Raw genomic sequence first — 19,168 nt, 5'->3', positions numbered from 1 at the left:
AAAGGTGATGCATTTCAATTAGGAAGAATCTTTGGTTTCACCTGGCTGTCAGTGCTATTTTAGTGTCTGTTTCATATTACATTAGATCTGATCTTTCCTTGGCATGAATAATCAAGCAGTATTTACACAGCTTAAAGCACTACCAAAAGCATCTAACTGCAGGATGTAAATAAATGGCATAACAATTGCGAGAAATCCAAGAAAGGAAGACAATAAAACTCATGAGGGATTTGTGCAACTAGAGCAAACACATAATAGAAACAAGTGTGTGTAATTAAAGCATGGTCACAAAAGAAATCAAAGCCAGAACAGAATCTTTGCTATAATTGCCAGTAAAGAACTTTTCCATTTGTTTACATGTTGACAGCATGTTTACAAATATAATCTAAACCGATAAACTAATTAAATGTTTGTTACAGCTGCAGCAAGCATATAAATAATAAAATAAAATTGGCACGTCAATGACTGAGCCAGGAGAAAGATGGTTGACTATGCTGTACCTGTTGGGAAGACTTAAGGTTTTCTTCTAGGCTAGAGCAGCCCTTACATCATCAAATAGTCATTAAGATAACCAGAAGTGCAGCTTTTTAGATTTAGACATGTAGAACCTGAGCCTGAAATCTTTACTCAGGCAATAATTCCTAACGCAGCACAGTTGTTACAGTAAATAAATGGAATCAAACACTGCTGAACTCAATGGAAACGTTCCTACTTGCTCACTACAGACATGACTGCACCCTGTGGTCTACGTGAGACTGTGCTACTCCAGTGGAACTGCAGCAGTAAAAAGGTGCTAGCAGCTCTCCTTGGCCAGCTGTAATTCAGGTTTCATCTTGCTTGTACAACAGTTTTGAAAGCTGAGACAAGGAACCAGTTCTCTTATTTACAAGAGTGGAAATCCGAAGTTGTATCCGAAGAGCAGAAGTCACAGCTTCGGGCCAAATCTTTTAATTCGAGATAGAAAATCTTTAGACTCTAAAATGAATAAGATATGAAAAGCTCTGAATATGATAGAAAATCCAGAAAACATGCTCAGCTGTCATCTTAGAACACAATCCAGCAAGGCACTTGGATATATGCTCAAAGCATGGAACTGATCCTACTGAAGTTAAGCTTTGCTGGATACGAGATATCTCTTTCTGAGTTGTGTTACCCTTCAGCGTTTGTATGCTGGCAATTTTAGGATCACAGTAACAGCTTTCCCTCTCACATCCACCAGCTTTCTTTTCACTCTTGAGCTGAACATTAACTTACACAACACTGTGACACACATTTCAAACTCAGCCAGCTAACTTTTGCAATGGTTAGTACAACAAAATGGCTAAAAATTTTACAGAACAGCTACAGTATAGAACTGTACTAATTGTAGGGAGCCAAGGAAAAAAACCTCCTTTCTTGACTGGAAAACGGCAAAATTTGTAGTGGTTTTCAGACCACATGAGCAAATTATTTTTTTTTAATACACATGAAAGGCACACTAGTCTGCTTCTATGCAGAAATAGCCTCCTGAAGGACATACACATTCTGATGTGGGTTTATCTGACATACAATAATTTGTCAATAAGATCTTCCTTGGCCATTCAGTTTACCTGCATGGCTTGGTCTTTAACCGCCATCTTTATTTATTTTAGCATGTGGATAATGACTACATAGGGACTCTTTAACCTACTTCATATGATTATGCGTCATCAAGGCCCTGATACAGCATCTAATAATTCTTTGGCAAACAATAAATCCCTGGTCACGTGGTGGTGTCAGAGGATAATATAATAAATCATGGCATGGTATCTGTCTCATAGCAGACGTGCATATGAGACCAACTCATGAAATGCAGCATTACAATTCAATGCAAATCATCCTGATGCGGACCTGTGTTTTAGGGAGAACTATAAATGACAGGATTGGCCATGCAATTTGAGGTCAGTATTACCTTCTGAAACTGTCTCCTGCTACAACAGAACACTGGTTTTGTGGAGAGAGTGATATTCAATTTAGGTAAAATAATTCTAAATTACGGCTGAAGGATTCATGGCATCAGCAATCACTGTTTTGTGTATAGTTGGGTGTATTTGCTACAAAACAAACTGCCCTCCCTCCTAAAGCTGCCTGGCTCAGAAATTTGAAGGTACAGCAAAATTTGCTAGGTCTGGCACTGTAAACATTGATGCCCTCATCACTGTCAACTCAGCTGATCACTAGGCATTCAAAACTAGATTTTGGAACTACTGTTCTGTAAAGATATCCAAGCTGCCTGAACTGTGCACAGAAAAGCAAATGTTTGCTTGGAGACAGTCAGTTCTCCAAGCCCATCCAACAGCAGAAAATAGGAAGAAACCATTTACTTCGTCACTCGCTGCTCCTTTCAGCCTCATATCTATGCCATCACAAGATTTTCAGCCATAAACTGTCCTCCTGAAAGGGGTCTAGGACAACTCTCTGTAGCCAAGTCTTTCCAGGACACCTCTATGTGCTGATTCTTCTGCAGGGAGCCCCAAGCGCCCAGCAGCGAGTGGTCTAGATGCCACCAGTCTAACCCACTGGCTCAAACAGAGCTCCAAAAATCCCTTGAACATCAGGGAGGGCTCTTGCCATGCTCTTGGGTCTCCCTGTGTACAGTTGTCCCTACAAAGAGTCGACCATGCAGAGGTGTCCCGCCGAGTTGGCTGCCATGGAGAGTCAGCTGTGGAGAGTTGTCCATTTCTGCCTGAAAGATTGGAGGGAAGAGAGTAAGACCAAAGAGGGATGCTTTTACAGTGGTGCAGCAGCATTGTGCATCAGCAACAGAAGACTCAAAGCGCCAACAACACCACTCAGCATGGTGTCATTTGCAACCTTGCAGATGGTGCCATTGATACCACTATGTCACTGATGAAAACCTTAAACAGCACTGGTCCCAGCACAGACCCCTGAGGGATACCACTTGTCACAGATCTCCATCTGTACACTGAGTTATTGACCACTACCCTCTGGATTTGCTTATCCAACCAATTTCTTATCCACTGAACAGTCAACCCATCAAACCCATCTCTTTCTAATCTATAATGATGTTGGGGGGGACTGTGTAAAAGGCCTCACAGAAGTCCGGATAGACATCTGTAGCTCTTCCCTTGTCCACTGATGTAGTTGCTCCATCATGGAAGGCCACTAGGTTGGTCAGGCAGGGTTTGCCCTTGGTGAAGCCACAGCTGCTGTGTCAGATCACCTCCCTGTCCTCTATGTGCCATAAGCAGCTTCCAGGAGGATCTGCTCCATGATCTTCCCAGGCACAGAAGTGAGGCTGACAGGTCAGTGGTTCCCAGAGTCCTCTGTTCTACCCTGTTTAGAAATGGGTGCAATGTTTCCCTGCTTCTAGTAACTACTTAATTAAGGTGAAAAACCCTAAATGGATAATAATACTGACATTTGTAACAAAGTGTAAAGCCAATAACAAATACGTTGCTCTTTTGTCCTTAGTGTTACATTTAAATGATCCAACACCTAAAAGAATTCAATAGCAGAATACAATCCTTAATTTGTACCAAAATAATTTTTAAAACAGCCTTAATGGTAAACACATAGCCCGGTGTAAACAGTATTCTGCATTTGCGCTGGCTAAACAGAATTATTTGCCATATATGTCAAAATAAGGAACTTGCTGATTTGCTAAGGTTTTATAGTATGTTCTCATTGACACAATAATGGGGGTTTTTATATATAGTCTTGAGTGCAAAATATTAATATATTTAAAAATGCTTCAACTCTTAATTGATCAATTTGGTTTATAAACATTAAAATATTAAAAAATCTATGTATAAAGTTAACTGTGCTTCTTTAGAAACTTCATGTGATTATTCACATAAAGCTTTAAAATATTTTTAAAGTTAGTAGCAACTCAAAATTTGCAATCATACGACTGCTACAATGTGGAATATTATCCGTTATTTTTAATACTCTGGGTCAGATCTTGCTGTCAGTTACAACCAGAGTAATTCCCCATATTGGATTTATGCTGGTGGAAAGGATATCAAAACTTGGCTTCTATTCGGGGTTAAAATGAAGTACATCATTCTTCAAAACTTGCTTGCCATCAAATCAAGGACCATACTCACTTGACAAACTTGCTTTTGTCTAGGTGTTTCTTATCTGCACTGCCTGATGCACATCTTCATTAAACTTCCAGGAATAAATAAAAACTAGAGAATACACCAGTTTTTTGACTGATGAAATAAGCTTCTCCCCACCCCCCCATTCAAAAAAAATAAAATCATAATCAGGGTAGGGTTTGTTTTCAGAAAGTTTGGATTATGTTTAGATACTACTCTCAGCTGACAACAATAACTGATAGTTACTGAGCACCCAGTCATATTTTATTTGTTTTGTTTCTTCTAAATTTACACAATGGGCTTACAAGGGCCAACGCAAAACTCTTCTTATATTAGTCCACAAATGTTAGTTTATATTTATGTATACGGCATTCCTCATTAATGGTAAAACATATTTTTCAAGTATGAATTTCTGCATGTAATTCTCTTCTTCAATATGCAGATATTCTCTTAGTGTGCATCATCACAAGTGATACAACATACAACCATTTCCTCTTCATTCTCTGCCACATTGTCCACATTCATTGAAAAGGGTGATAAATATTCAACGTCGCCATCAGAAACTGTCAATGCAGCTCCTCTATAAGCAGAGCACTTGAAGGAGGAAATGAGGTCCTCAACAGTGCATGCCATGATATGTGCCTTGGACTTTCTGGTCCCGTAGTTGAGATATTTTGACTGAGTCAACAAAAGTTCTGAATTTGCCTTTTACTCTTCCACAGAAAGTAAATGTCAAAATCAAAAGTTCTATAGAGAGTTTTTCTCCCATCCTCTTGCTAACCTTGGTGGTGGTGGTTGATTGTCTGCAAAAGGAGAATGAAAACCACAACTGTATGTCCCAGAAATGGGTCATTTTAGAGTTCTGCATAAGAACCACACGGCTTTATGACTGAGCAGCAATATCCAAAAAGGAGGAAAATGCTTTGGTTGCCTTGAGCTAGCATGTTAAAAGAAAGGTATGCTTTCCTTCCACACAGGTAAAAGTGCTTGTTAGCTGATGAAGCAGGAACGACACTCAAATTACTGATGGAAAAAAGGTAGAAATGTGAAATGCCTCCTGTCATTTACAGCACATGTAATCAGAAGAATTTCAGTCTCTCTCCTTGTTGTGGTTTAAAGTTCTTCTCGGCACATAGGGAAGTTGACAAAGGTGAAGACATTAAACTCTATCAATATAGAGAAACACAGGAAAACAGCATAAAGAAACAACACATAGATGCCTAATTTCCTGTCAAGTTTCCACTTATTTACATGGATTCCAAACACCTGCAAGCAAACAAAGCATTAGTTAATTAAGCCCCAAAAGAGACTTTTGGAAAATATCATTATAAGCTAAAAATGAGTCATTTGAATTAGAGATCCTGAACAAAGATAAAAATATATTCTCGGTATTTTACAGAACTACAAGGCAACCTATGTTTTTATGATCAAGAAAAGGAACATAAAAGCCCAAACTAAGAACTCACACTCCGGCCTTGCTCTCAGTCCTAAGATCCTTTTACAAAATATTAAAAGAACCTGCTTAAGGCCCCTTCACAAGTTCCTTATGTAACTGAGGAACAGGCCCCTAGGTGCTCCATCTGAGCCTGTGGTGCATTTTCAATACATGGGGCACGTCCTAGTCAGGCAGCACTCATTCATTCATTCAGTATGAACTAAAGGAATGCACTGAACTACATTAATGCCTCTCCCTCCAGTGTTCCCCTACATATCCTTTATGTCCCAGTAACACACCAACACCTAATGTTCATTCTTTCAACAGCTTCAGAAGAGGAGCTTTCTTTGATGTTTTGCTCAGTTCCAGAACTAAGGGGAGTTAAAAGTTACAAGTAGCAAAGCAATGAAGTCCTCATGAAGGCATCGATTTTCAGTTGAATGACTCTGAATTATTGCTTTGCTCAAAACTCTCCAATGAGTTTTGCTGGGATGATCTGTGTGAATCAGGGCATCCAGCAGAACAAATGAGACAATAATAGATGCTTCGAACTCAGGCAATATGGCTTCTAGTATGAAAAGACTCTTCAGAAAAGCATTCTTCCCATTTTTTTCCAAAGTGCCAATTACTCATATGCATGCACCAATACCATACACAAAAGTCTACATCATCGTTGTTATTTCACAGGCACTGTACACTGTAGCAGGATCAGGGATAAGAAAATAAAAGAACAGGCTCCCACAGCTTACATATCAGATGCATTAGGAAGTTAATGGCAGAGTGAATAGCCCTGGTCATTCAATCACTTAAGTTGTGCACAAGTGATGTAGCGTTTTGTAAGACCTAGTCATGCAGCAGTGTGAAATCTCCAGTGATGACCCCCTCCTTTACAGAGCCTCCACAGGCAATCAGTGAAAGAAGTTAGTATAAGTGGATGTTGTTATACCTTTTGGATTTGATTCTTCCCACAGAGGGTTCCCTGGGAGTCAGCAGGATCAGACCTTAAGTACCAGCAAAATTGACTTTTGAAACAGAATTATTGTTTCATCTTAACAAATCATATATTAGAAGGGTAAGTCTTATGCTCAGTGACATTCAGCATGCCTATTCAAAGTCCTGGGGTTCACAGTCCTCACTGACTAGTCTTCATGAAGGGTCTTAGCTACAGCACTTGATCAGTCCAAACTGGTTTTGGAAATCAGAGACAAGGACAAAGCATACTTGGGTCTTGTCCCAGCATAAAATAGAGACAGGCCTGGGTTATGCAGCTGGACACAGAAGGACAGAAGTATTATTGGATCCCACAATTTCAGCACTGCCACTGAAATCAATGGGACGTACATGTATCCAGCGTCTCTCGTACCAAATGTCAGAGTTCAGTCCTCACTCAAGACAATGGTAGCTTTTCAACTCATAGTATTGCTATAAGAATGATACTTTGCAAGAACCAATGCTTTGGGGATACTAAGTACTTCCATTTGTCCTTCTATAACATGTAAATACCTAGTAAGTATTTTGCAATTCAAATACTTGGAGACACTTAAATACTTACAGTTAATGCCACTGATCCTAGCAAAAGTGCAACTGAATAGACCAGTCCTTTACTGTTTATCTTAACCTGTGGGAATTTGACAGAGAAAAGACCTTTAAAATACTCAGCATATAATACTCAGCTTCAGAGGTCAGAAATCAATTTACTGATTTATGGTCCACCTTCCGTTTCTAAAAGTGACTGACTTACACATTTTAAACTATGCAAATCCATGACGGATTAATCATAATAATTAAGGTACCAAAACAAATATATGAAAAATCCTCCCTCCATTAAAAAAAAAAATTAAAAAGTCAGCATTTATAATGGATTTTATGTTAGAATATCCTCAGGAGATAGGGATACGCTGTTATTCTTTTCTTACAGATGTTAATACTAATGTGCAGGGAGACAGACAGGTGTGGATGAAGACGTGTAGTGAGAGAACAACGGAGCCACGAACAGATATCCACAGCTATTTCTCTGCTATAAAGTATAATGTATTCCAGTTGGCAAACTGGGAATTAATTGCAGCTTGTGGAAGAATTTCTTAGGTCCTTGTTCCTTAGCAAAGAAGTAACACCTTATTTAGCAACCAATAGCATGCTCAGTAGGCTGTTGGGATATTTTTTACATTTTATTTGCATAGTTCCTTTAGAGGATTTTTTTTTAAATAGATCTAAAAATAACAAATTAAAGATTTGCCAAGTATACATACAGTTGATCCATAATCAATCGCCATGGTCTGCAAACCCCATGGAACACCAAGGCCCACAAGGATGTCAAAGACATTGCTCCCTATTGTGTTGGATACTGCCATGTCACCAAGGCCTGTAGAGAAAAAACAAACAACCCAAACCTCTTAGGTAAAAACAAAGTATAGAACCATTACTCTGTTTACTAGAGGAAACCAAAGGGATATGTTCTGCGCTATCACAGAATCACAGATTCTTAGATTGCTAAGGTTGGAAAAGACCTCTAAGATCATCCAAGTCCAACCATCAGCTCAAAACCACCATGCCTACTAAACCAAGCTGAAGTGACATGTCTACATATTTTCTGAACACCTCCAGGGATGGTGACTCCACCACTTTCCTGGGCAGCCTGTTACAATGCTCATCCACTCTTTCAATAAAGAAATTTTTCTTAATATGCAATCTAAACCTCCCCTGACGCAACTTGAGGTCATCGATCCAAGCCTCCTTGGACTGGCCAAAATATCTGAGGTGGGGAGACAATTTACGTAATATTCTCATGACTTCTGAAAAGCACATTAAAAAATTGCTTACTGCAACTACATCTTCTTCATGTCCTGGTGAGCCTTTACTGGGTGTGTGGTATACATTCAACATTCAAGTTCAATGGCAATTAAAAACCACAGACCGTGTTCTAGGTAGGCTTCAGCTACAGAGAACCTGGAGATTATGTATTGGATTTAGTTTGTGGACATGTTGTCTTTATGTGTGAAAGATGAAAAGTGATCCTGAAAACAACCTAACCAGATGGTAGTCAAAGATATTAAGCACTCCCATGGGGCTTATTTAGCAACGACTTCACTTCAGGAACAACAAAATGCAACACAAAAGGAAAAGAAGAATGAACGATGGTGAAATCCCTAGGCATTATCTACTCCCAACACTTATCACTGGCTTGCATCTCATTCTGTGCCTGCATCAATGGACATGTAGAAGACACAATTCTTCTCTGCTCCTGCTGATTTATCTTAGGCATTGGCCTAACTATTGAATCACTTCCACAAAGTGAATAACGGAAAGGAAGAGAAACTCGTGACGTAAATGCAATATGTCCCACAAATATTTTGAGCCTATACAGGGTGGAAGTAGGTACTACCACACCATAAAGTACAGTAACTTCTTGCAGGAAGCTGCTGAGAGAACGGTTATGCTTTGGATCCTTATTATGGCAGTGTCCACCTCTACTTTTTGGATATTTGTCTGCAATTTATCACCAAGCATTTCTCCTCAGACCAAGTAGCACAAAATCCCTGCACTGTCTTTGAGAGGATGAGGCTCTTTTAGGCCAAGCTAGTGCTCATCTTCACTTTCAGAGGAAACCATCCCTACAGAGTTTTGCCTAGTACTGAAGAACTAACCTAAAGAAGCATTCTGTTCATTAGAAATGTAACATCTTCCTCCTGTTCTTGTAAAAAACTGTTCACTTTAACATTACATAATGAAAACTAATTTCGTGGAAAGGTGGTTCCATAGGAATCCTGAATAATGTTTTGTATTGCTTTTTATGAGATTTTCCTGAGCACAACAAATAATACAACCTGGAAAATGAAATGTTTTAAATATATAATTACTTTCAAACAAGCAACATTTAACAGCTCTAATCGTATCTCAAATTACAAAGGTGGGGCTTCTGAGTACTTCGTCACTTCAGAACCCTTGTTTGCCCAGTGATGTGTGCTGCAGATCATCTTACCTAGAAAAAACCAAGATTATGGGAACTAGAAGAGTGGAAAAGAACATAATAAGGAACTTCCTTATTCTACTGCAGTACAGGGGATCACGCTGTCAAGTTTAATGTTTTTCAACAACAGGAAGGCATGTGGCTACAGGTATTTCTGAAGTACAAAAGCAAATGTAAAGGACCTTTATCAAAACTTAAAGATACATGAGAAAAATTTTGACAATTTCAGTTGGAAAGCTGATGAGGACATAGTTGACATTTATCTAAACTCTTTTCCAGTGGGGCTATTCGTATATCCCATCAGGAAGCAGGTCTGCATTCAGACGAGAAGTATGCCTGGAGCAACATAACTCCTGACAGATCCTCTTAAACCACCTCACTTCCCTGGGTATGGAGAAGTGCTGCTCAGCATATATCCTCTGATGTAGTTTTTAGAAGCTGATATTCCAGTCTTGTCTATTATTTTTATCTTTTTACCTTGACTGATATATACCATGCATAGGATATCTGAGTTTTGAATGACCTTGTAAAATGCTAGGATGTGCTCAGTCCCAAAACACAACAGATAACAGGGCAGGGTTTTTTTGGTTTTGTTTGTTTTTTTTTTTGGTTCACAAGAATTAGTAAAGTGTTTTGGCTTTTAATGAGGCCTTGAAACAGTAAAAATAAAATAAAAAATAAAATTGCATTGAGAATTTGCGTGTACGGGGGAAGCAGATCACAGAGCATATATGTAAGATTGCTGTTACGCTTCAGCAGACACAGTACCTTGTCTTGCTACTATTAAGCTGGCCATGCAGTCTGGGACGCTTGTTCCTGCAGCTAGGAAAGTAATGCCCATGATCACATCTGGTATCCCTAGGGTGTATCCAATCACAGTCACCTGAACAGAGAGGAAAACAGATTAACTTATCATGTTTGGAAAGTCTCCTCATTCCAGGACAGTTGTGATATACTCTTAACTTTGACGCGCTTTAATAGGATCAGCCTCAGGATAATTATCCATTTTTGCAAATTAAGTAATTGTGGAATAACCAGCCTAGAATCAACCCTGTGAAAATGAAAAGTACTCTGGGTCATATTATTCAAAATTTATGAGTAAACAAAAAGCTCTATATTCTATACTACTAAAAGAAGATACCGATCTTTTAAGGAGATTAACAGACATAATACAACCTGTGGGTTTTGGGTTTTTTTTTTCATTCCCAAGAATGGCAAGATTCTTGCTGGTTCGATCCTCGAAAGGACTGCAAACCACTATGAGTGTATGTATGTGAGACCGTATATAAGTATTTGACGAGCTTTCCTATTCTTGCCTCTTCTCTAACTGAAAACAAACTTGAGAAACTGAAAGCAGGAAAGAAAGAAGAGGAACTTATTCAAATCTTCAGGTAAGTGTGCTCCTTAACTGACAACAATTTACAGATCTACACCTGATACACTGCTTCTTACAGATCTAGGGCAAATGGAAACATACCAGCAATTACAATACTCATCACGAAGGATTTTCTTGCAGTATTTCAGTCTACTTGATGTGATCTACACCATTTCTGAATCTTCAGCTTATGCCACCCATCTGCTTTTATGCATGTTCCAGTATCAGACCCTGTACTCAAATTTCTAAAGGTGTCTCAGCTACTGAGTTAAAACATTTTCATTTAAACTCCCACTTAGTAGTAGGGTGTGGCTGTCCTGAAAAATCAGTCTGCAACCTTCCTCTACTGTATTGGGACCTATACAGTAAAGGCCCAATTATTTGTGCAGAAAAGACCATCAGAAAGCTAGAATTATAATAATTAGAGAATGAGCTGAAAAGACTGCACTACAATTACATGCCTTTCTTTAAGAAATACACAAAAATCTATTATCTATTTTGAGATGCACATTTCACTCAGTATGGGAAGGCCTTCTACATGTGCTTACCATCCACACCATGAAGTAGGAGAACAAGGCAATCCAGAGAGTGGATAAGACGAATGTCACCATAAAACACTTCTCCCAGCGTGGTTTGCTGCAGTTTGGAATGGTGCAAAAGAGCATGAATATCAACGGCCATGTCAAAATCCATTTAACTTTGTTCATTTTTCCATCTGCAAGCCAAAGAAAGGAAAAAAAGTTTAACTTTCCCATCATTTTCCCAGGCCTAGCTATGCCTCTCTGAACACAGCAGATGATCCCGGAAGGATGTTTATAAGTATGCATGTCAGCTCATTTTCCAGTATATCCCTCAGCTACACTTGCTTTTATCATTCTCAGTCAAATTCTGCATGCACATCCAGAATCTCATAGTTAAACCTGCCAAGGTCTATGTAAATCCATAAAAGAATAATATTGATTTAAAAACATGGCTGCTTTTAAAATCAAAATTAACAGTCAGGTTTGTTGCTTCTTCAAATACCTATATCACTATTAATCCAAAACTTAAAAAATAACCAAACAAAAACCAACCAAAAAACTCACACACACCCTCGTTTAAAAAGGAAGATGGAAACCTTATAGTGAAAATAGCCTGTAAGTCCTGTGCAGCAACAGAAAATACTTTCACAGACAACAGAAGTACAGACTCAACCTGAGAACATGAAAGTGTGTTTTGCAGGCTTCACTGTGGTCACTTCAGCAGAACTTTAAACTGATAATTAGAAGATCTAGACTTGTTAACTCTCTCCAACTGCATTTAGCCCTACCTTAAGATGGTCTCTTATCCTCTGTAAAAGTAAACTGAAGATATTGACCTCCCTCATACAACTCTCCAAAATCAGCTGGTGAAAAAAACCAGAGAACTGTCGTTACTGAAGCACACACCTTATTTTTTAAAAATGTGAAGCATTATGAATGTGCGCATAAATCTCAATACATAAATAAGAATTATTTTATAATTTGGCCATAATTAAATGAGGTGTTTATATTTATATGTTTCATGAAGTATCCTGCAAGTAGGCTAACAGATTTGTTTATCAGGCTAAATCAGAGTATCACGGCCAACAGCATGGTGGTTTTTGTCTGGGTTTTCTTTACGTTGTTTTAGAATTATGCTAGTAAGGATTTCCATCCTTAACTGATAATGTTATACATGAGATCTAATAAAATATGTAATTTTAAATAAAATAATGGATCACATTGAAGAAAACTATCAGATACATCTTCTAGCAAAGTTATTTAGCTAAATTATAAAAAAGCAGGTAAAAATTAGTGACAGCTCCTACTAACTTCACCAGTAATTTTCTTTCAGCAAATACACTGAGATTTAGGATTTGTTTAACAGGAGTTGATTCCAAATGCAAGTCTTTATTAATTTACTTCGATATATATTTTAGTACTAAACTGTCTTCTATAAGTTATGAATCGGCTCCTTAACTTGAGCTTTCCTTGTGAATTCTGAGGTGCTATCAACCTACCAGGTAATCTTAGACTAAGTTTGGCTCTTTACTCTCATTTTGCTCATGGCTGTGGAACTTACAACACATAAAACTACTTAAGATTCCTAGGGTCAACTCTAATTCTAGAATTGTACATGTCACAGAGGATATAGTACAGATCTTACAGGAAAGTGCTTTTCCCTCTAGCTACGTATACTGCTACACAGATTTTTAAAACAGTTATCTTTTACCTGTTCTATCAAGAAAGTGACACTTCTTAGCACACATACCACTTAGTTCTGCTAAAAAGGCTGTAAATATCCTACGGTAATTTATACCTCCTCCTTTTTAATTTGTCTGGATCATTAGAAGACTCCTGCTAGTTAATTTGTACTCTTTGTCTAGCCAAGTTGCTAAGCTTGTTTCATAGTCAAACAAGTCAGCACAGCCTAGGCCAGTAATTTCCTCAGTGCATAATTCCACATGTAGGGTGAGTGGGCGACTGTTTGACAGGAAAAATGATGGATCCAATTCTGATCTGATGTGGGTGTAATCTGACTGACTTCAGTGCTGCTACACACAGAAGATTCAGTCCCATTTCTCTTTTCAATAACATGAATAAAAGAAACCAAATTGCCTGGAGAACAAACAGAGAATAAATAACGCGCTCAGACTCTGCTGGAGAATATGTATCTTGTCAGGGATCTTGAAATACTTAAACAAACGCTTAACTGTGAGAATTCACAGTGCCTTACTGGCATCGCTACGCTTGCTCAGTTCCAGTTCCCTTATCCTGCTCAGTTTGAATGGACGTGTGTTAGATTAAAAATCCTGGCTCTATTAGTGGTGATGCTTTATCCACACAGTGTCATGAGTCAGAACCAGTTTTCACAGCTGGATGGTTTGTGGAAGTGGCATTTGCATTCATTACATGGCAATCAGGCTTGAGGCTTCAGGGAATAAGAACTGCATGTATTATAATTGCGGGGTTTATTGGGTTATTAGAGAGGCAAACTGGCCATTTGCAGTTAACCTGGAATAGTTCTGAACCACCATGGCCACAGCTGCCTACTTGACACACTTTTTACATTGCCTTCTCTTTTGTGTCAGGGTTTGGCAGCTTTTATAAACTTCTGTATAAAGCTTTAAGTATATCTGGCCTCGGTTCTGCCTCATGCCATCTTCTTCAGCTCCTACTATACTGGGCTATAGAACTTGTGCGGCACCCAGTGCTGAACAAGTCTACTCTTATGCTGTAACTGAGTTGTTAAATAAGAATTCAGCAAGATTAGCAGTAACCTCAATAAAGTGAGACTTAATTTACTCAGGAAACTGATGACTTCATTCACTTCACCTGGCTTAGATGAATGCACAAACAATACACAGCTTGAATTTTTTTTTTGTTTTGAAATTACTTCTCGTGCTGCACTGTTGTTTTGTTTTTGACCACCCACTCTAAAGTAATCATTAAAATGATTTAGTGATAGATTTATTAAATTGAGATATGCTTTTATGTCATGACAAATTGTTTTATGACTGTTGCGTAGGTCACTATGCAAGGAAGAAAATTACCACCTTCATTAAGGTTATTATCTGATTCATAGCTGTTCTGCAAAAACAGACACACAGTCCCATTACAAGGCCTTAGCTCAGTTGTCTGCATAGCAGTACTGGCCACTCCTGTGAGCCCTGGGTGTGAAGGCTCCTGTGGCAATCCACATAGCTGAGGAAAGGTGTATTCGTTGTACCTCCCACAACAATAATGAAAAAATATTGTTTTATTACAGAAAGCAACACTGGTCTATATTGTGCTTACTTCACCCTGCTGTAAAAGATGAGCTTTTTTGCATGAAGTTATTTTTCTCACTTCATACACACATTTTTCTGCTTCTCCAGATATGTGGAAGCCAAGTATGTCAAGTATTTCAGAGAGGTATCATTACAGAACTGACTACAATGTCCTGAAAACAAAGCAGCAGCCCTACAACAAAGAGCCCTTTGCTAACTTTCAATACATTTATGGGCTTGTTATCTTTGCAGATGTTATAGTCACAATAATTAATTTCACATACAGTGTCCTGGTGAATGAAGTCAACACCAGTACTAAGAGGAAAGAGTTACTTCCTTAAGGTACTAAAGGGAGTGCCTTTTTTCAGGAAAAGTACTGTCCTGTTCACAACATTCACTCAGAGCTGAGAGGAACTCAGTACAAAAATGTGCAACTACATTTCTCTTTTCATTCGGATCAGGAGTGTACCCTTGATGTAAATATCCTGACTGTCCCCATTTAATATATTTTGGTTTGCAATTTACTGTATTTTAGTTTGCAACACAGAATAGCCTTGAATCACACCAATGAGATTCCCTTGGTATAAAGCTGAATCATAGGCACAAACTTAAAGATGATCCAAATAATAGTGGGCATTTAATCTACAGCTAGTCTGAAACAGAACTTCCAAACACATATAGTGCAGAGAGCCTATGATTCCATATCAATATGCTGCACAGAAAACACTGTCGCTGAGTTTAGAGACCAGAGTCTGCAAATACACCGTCAGGAGTTGTATCTAAGTTACTCTAGATGGTTAAAGTTGCTAGCTTTTTCCACTTAGCCTTCCACTCTGTTTAGAGTGAATATTTCCTTTTTTAAAAGGTACCTTGAATTAGAGATTTGTATGAATTCATAATAATACAGTTTTGAAAATCCTGTGTGTCAATTAGATTCAGGCTTTGCAAGGGTGTCTGCAATTTTTTTAGATCAGTTAGCTACTAACTGCCTTGTCTAAGGAGATGCTTTTTTCACATGTGAAGGTTTAGTCATGTTCTGAAGTAACTAATGTGGGATGCAGTGGTCTATGCTTGACCGCCACACTTTTTAAAAGGCTAATTTGACTTTATATTTACAAAGATAGATTTACACCTACATATCATTAGCAATATTAATTCAAATCTCAACCTGAAAATGTATAACAGTTAACTTACACACCTCCACACTGGGAGCTCTGCAATAATTCAGGTACAGTAAATTTCTGCTAGAAAGTGTTGTTGGTAATTGTTGAGACTGACTGGAAAACTTAAATAGATGTAAATTAGCCAATCTGAAAGCTTAATTTCTGAGCTTGTGCAGTATCCAAAACACAACAGAAGAATATAAATTTCTGTCCCACGTATGGGACTCAACACAGAAATAACTGAAAGAGGTATAACAAACTAGATCCACTGTGAATTTTCCATTAGAATTATTTTCCACTAGAAAAAGGCCTTTGTTGCAAACTAAAGAAGAAAAGAAATCTAAGAAAATGGTTTTCAATTTGCTGTTAGGAAATATAACATGGCAGCTGCCTCCCCACCTTCTTGGAAAATCCTTATTGATTTCAGCTCTGCAACTTTCCCTAGGAACTGGGGAGTCAAGAGACTGTGCTATCACACTAAAGAGAGGCTGTGCAGTGTGTAAAAGGGTGTCCAGCAAGGCACAGCCTTTGTCAGCCTTCCAGGTGGGCAGCTGACATATTATAACATTCTTATAGCAAGTCTTCTATGGAAGAATTTTTTCTGTGGAAAATACCCAGGTTTTACTCCTTACCCTCATACAAAACAGACTATTTTCCAAACTACTGACACTCTTCTTGGAAGCACCATTTTCCAGAGCACAAATTCCAAACCCCAGATCATGACACCTGTCTAAAACAATTGAGATTTCTATTTTCATCCTGTACCTTTACCACACTTTGTATATTCGGATTTACACCAATAATTTCCTCTTAAAGACGCATTTTTGTTAAAATGGGAACTGATCCAGAAAAAAGAATTTGCTTCAGTATGCAGGAACCAGCTTTACTCGGTTACTACAGTTTTACACAGGACAATATTAAAAATAAAATGTAATTTAGCAGAAGCACTCCCCATACCTTGTTTGACTTGGATGGATTTTGACATGGTTTATTTTCTATGTTTTAACCTTGCTGTCTACTTTATCAAGTTTTTAAGGGAGAAGTGGGATTTACAGACTTTATCAAGTCCCTCTTTGCCCCTTCAGAGTGAAGAGATGAGTTACCAAATTAAATCCTTACCCACTTTTCCAATTCATCCTGCATACCCTCCTCCAAGGTAGAACACACCTGCTGCTCTTCTGGAGCATTTTCCAGTTTAGTTTTCTGCAACAGGAGTCTCGTTCACGAGCACCAAGAACACAGTGCAAATCAAAGTGTAGTATAGTGAGATGTGACTCAGAAGCACACTCGCGTTCTGAAACAAAACTCTAAGGTAGATGCGCCATTACACAGGCAGTGGCAAGAGGAAGCTCTTCCAAAAACCATTTCAGAATACTTTAGCTTAGGTCCTGCTCCCAACTACCTTCTTGGAAGAACTTTTCTCTTACAACATCAAAGAAGCAACATAAGCTGGCTCTCCTCCTAACTCAGCCACACAATCACAGAAACAGTAAGTTGGAAAAGATGCCCAGGATCGAGTCCAACCATTCCTGTCAATCACTAAACCATGCCCCTCAGCACTTGATCCACCCGTCTTTTAAACACCTCCAGGGAAGGTGACTCAACCACCTCCCTGGGCAGCCTGTTCCAGTTCCCAATGATCCTTTCTGTGAAACGTTTTTTTCTGATGTCCAGCCTGAACCTACCCTGGCGGAGCTTGAGGCCATTCCCTCTTGGTCTGTCACCTGGGAGAAGAGGCCAGTTCCCTCCTCTCTACAACCTTCTTTCAGGCAGCTGTAGAGAGCAATAAGGTCTCCCCTCAGCCTTCTCTTCTCTAGGCTAAACAACCCCCACTCCCTCAGCCACTCCTCCTCATGCTTTCCAAACTCCAGCAAAAGTACCATAAATCAGGCCAAAAAGAGAGTCTGAGGAATAACTACAAGGAAGAAACAAAATTCAAAATAAATCTTACTTCAAATACATTAGGTGCAAGAAGTCTGCTGGATCTGCTGATAATACAAGCATGAAGAGGCACTGAGAGAAGACAGGGGCATTGCAGAGAAGCAAGAACTCCTCCTCAAAGGCTGTTATGGGTGTTTAATGTTTGCAAAGATTCAATGATAATTAGACAGGTTAACGAAGAAGAAATACATTAAGGATTTAAAAATACTCAGACATTATACCCAGTCCGGGAAGTCCTTTGAACTGAAAATAACTGAAGGTCAATTTGTCTCATTCTTCCCCAGCCTCCTTCATGAAGTCATAGTTGGAGTCGGAATATCAGGCGAGATAAACATTTAGTTTGACCAAGTACAAGTATTTTTTTAATGTTTTCAGTAGCTACTGTTAATTCCTCTTTGCTTCTGTTCTATGTGTTGTATTTGTATGGGCAGGACTGCTAATCTCCTTTATTGCCATCTCATATTATGTTTGGGAATTATTATTCCTATTTTAGCTAACACCATCATGACTTACTTATATAAAGCATCTATGGTCCAATCCTGTAAGAGGAGGAGTTTGTCATTTCTGTCAAACCAGCAGCAGCTGAGAACACTGAATATTTTAAAGGATCTTGGACATGTGACAGTGAATGAGATTTAAGCATCCATTAAGAGCTGCTCAGAAATGCTCTTCTGAGTCTGGGCCCTAAAAGGCTACTGAGCTGTGTAAGGGCTTTTACACATCATTTTGTTGTCAACATATGCCTGCTCAGTTTCTTCCTGCTTTATTCTCATTTGTTTGGGGTTTTTTGGTAAGTTTTAGTCCTGTTTCCGAAGAATTCTAACCAACTTGTAAAGCCTCAAATAAGCCCTTCTCTTGGAAAATAAGCATCATGGCATTGCACCCTTAGCAAGTTTGCGGACGACACTAAGCTGGGTGGAAGTGTCGATCTGCTGGAGGATAGGGAGGCTCTGCAAAGGGATCTGAACAGGCTGGACCACTGGGCAGAGTCCAATGGCATGAGGTTTAACAAGGCCAAGTGCCGGGTCCTGCACTTGGGGCACAACAACCCTATGCAGTGCTACAGACTAGGAGAAGTCTGCATAGAAAGCTGCCTGGAGGAGAGGAACCTGGGGGTGTTGGTTGACAGCGACTGAACATGAGCCAGCAGTGTGCCCAGGTGGCCAAGAAGGACAATGGCATCTTGGCTTGTATCAGAAACGGCGTGACCAGCAGGTCCAGGGAGGTTATCCTCCCTCTGTACTCGGCACTGGTGAGACCGCTCCTCGAATACTGTGTTCAGTTCTGGGCCCCTCACCACAAGAAGGATGTTGAGGCTCTGGAGAGAGTCCAGAGAAGAGCAACAAAGCTGGTGAAGGGGCTGGAGAACAGGCCTTATGAGGAACGGCTGAGAGAGCTGGGGTTGTTTAGCCTGGAGAAGAGGAGGCTGAGGGGTG

General features: G+C 39.2%; 1 protein-coding gene across 4 annotated transcripts in view; it reads right to left on the bottom strand.

Annotated features, from left to right (window-relative positions):
• Positions 1–3,882: 3,882 nt before the first annotated feature.
• SLC24A4 (solute carrier family 24 member 4) overlaps positions 3,883–19,168 on the bottom strand; it is an 88,949-nt gene continuing 73,663 nt past the window's right edge. For 2 of the 4 annotated variants that reach the window (XM_069858725.1, XM_069858726.1), the window contains exons 13-17: positions 11,408–11,574; positions 10,253–10,367; positions 7,767–7,879; positions 7,070–7,135; positions 3,883–5,348 (exon numbers count right to left, since the gene is read on the bottom strand). In XM_069858725.1, the coding sequence (XP_069714826.1) occupies positions 5,196–5,348; positions 7,070–7,135; positions 7,767–7,879; positions 10,253–10,367; positions 11,408–11,574 (614 nt within the window). In that variant the 3' untranslated portion in view covers positions 3,883–5,195. Of the gene's footprint in view, positions 5,349–5,630; positions 6,519–7,069; positions 7,136–7,766; positions 7,880–10,252; positions 10,368–11,407; positions 11,575–19,168 lie in introns of those variants that run through there. The other 2 variants (XM_069858723.1, XM_069858724.1) reach the window with 2 other exon arrangements.

Source organism: Phaenicophaeus curvirostris, chromosome 5 (assembly GCF_032191515.1).
Source record: "Phaenicophaeus curvirostris isolate KB17595 chromosome 5, BPBGC_Pcur_1.0, whole genome shotgun sequence".
Lineage (NCBI taxonomy): Eukaryota > Metazoa > Chordata > Aves > Cuculiformes > Cuculidae > Phaenicophaeus > Phaenicophaeus curvirostris.
The sequence above is the reverse complement of the archived record's forward strand: the minus strand, read 5'-3'. Positions and strand labels throughout refer to the sequence as shown.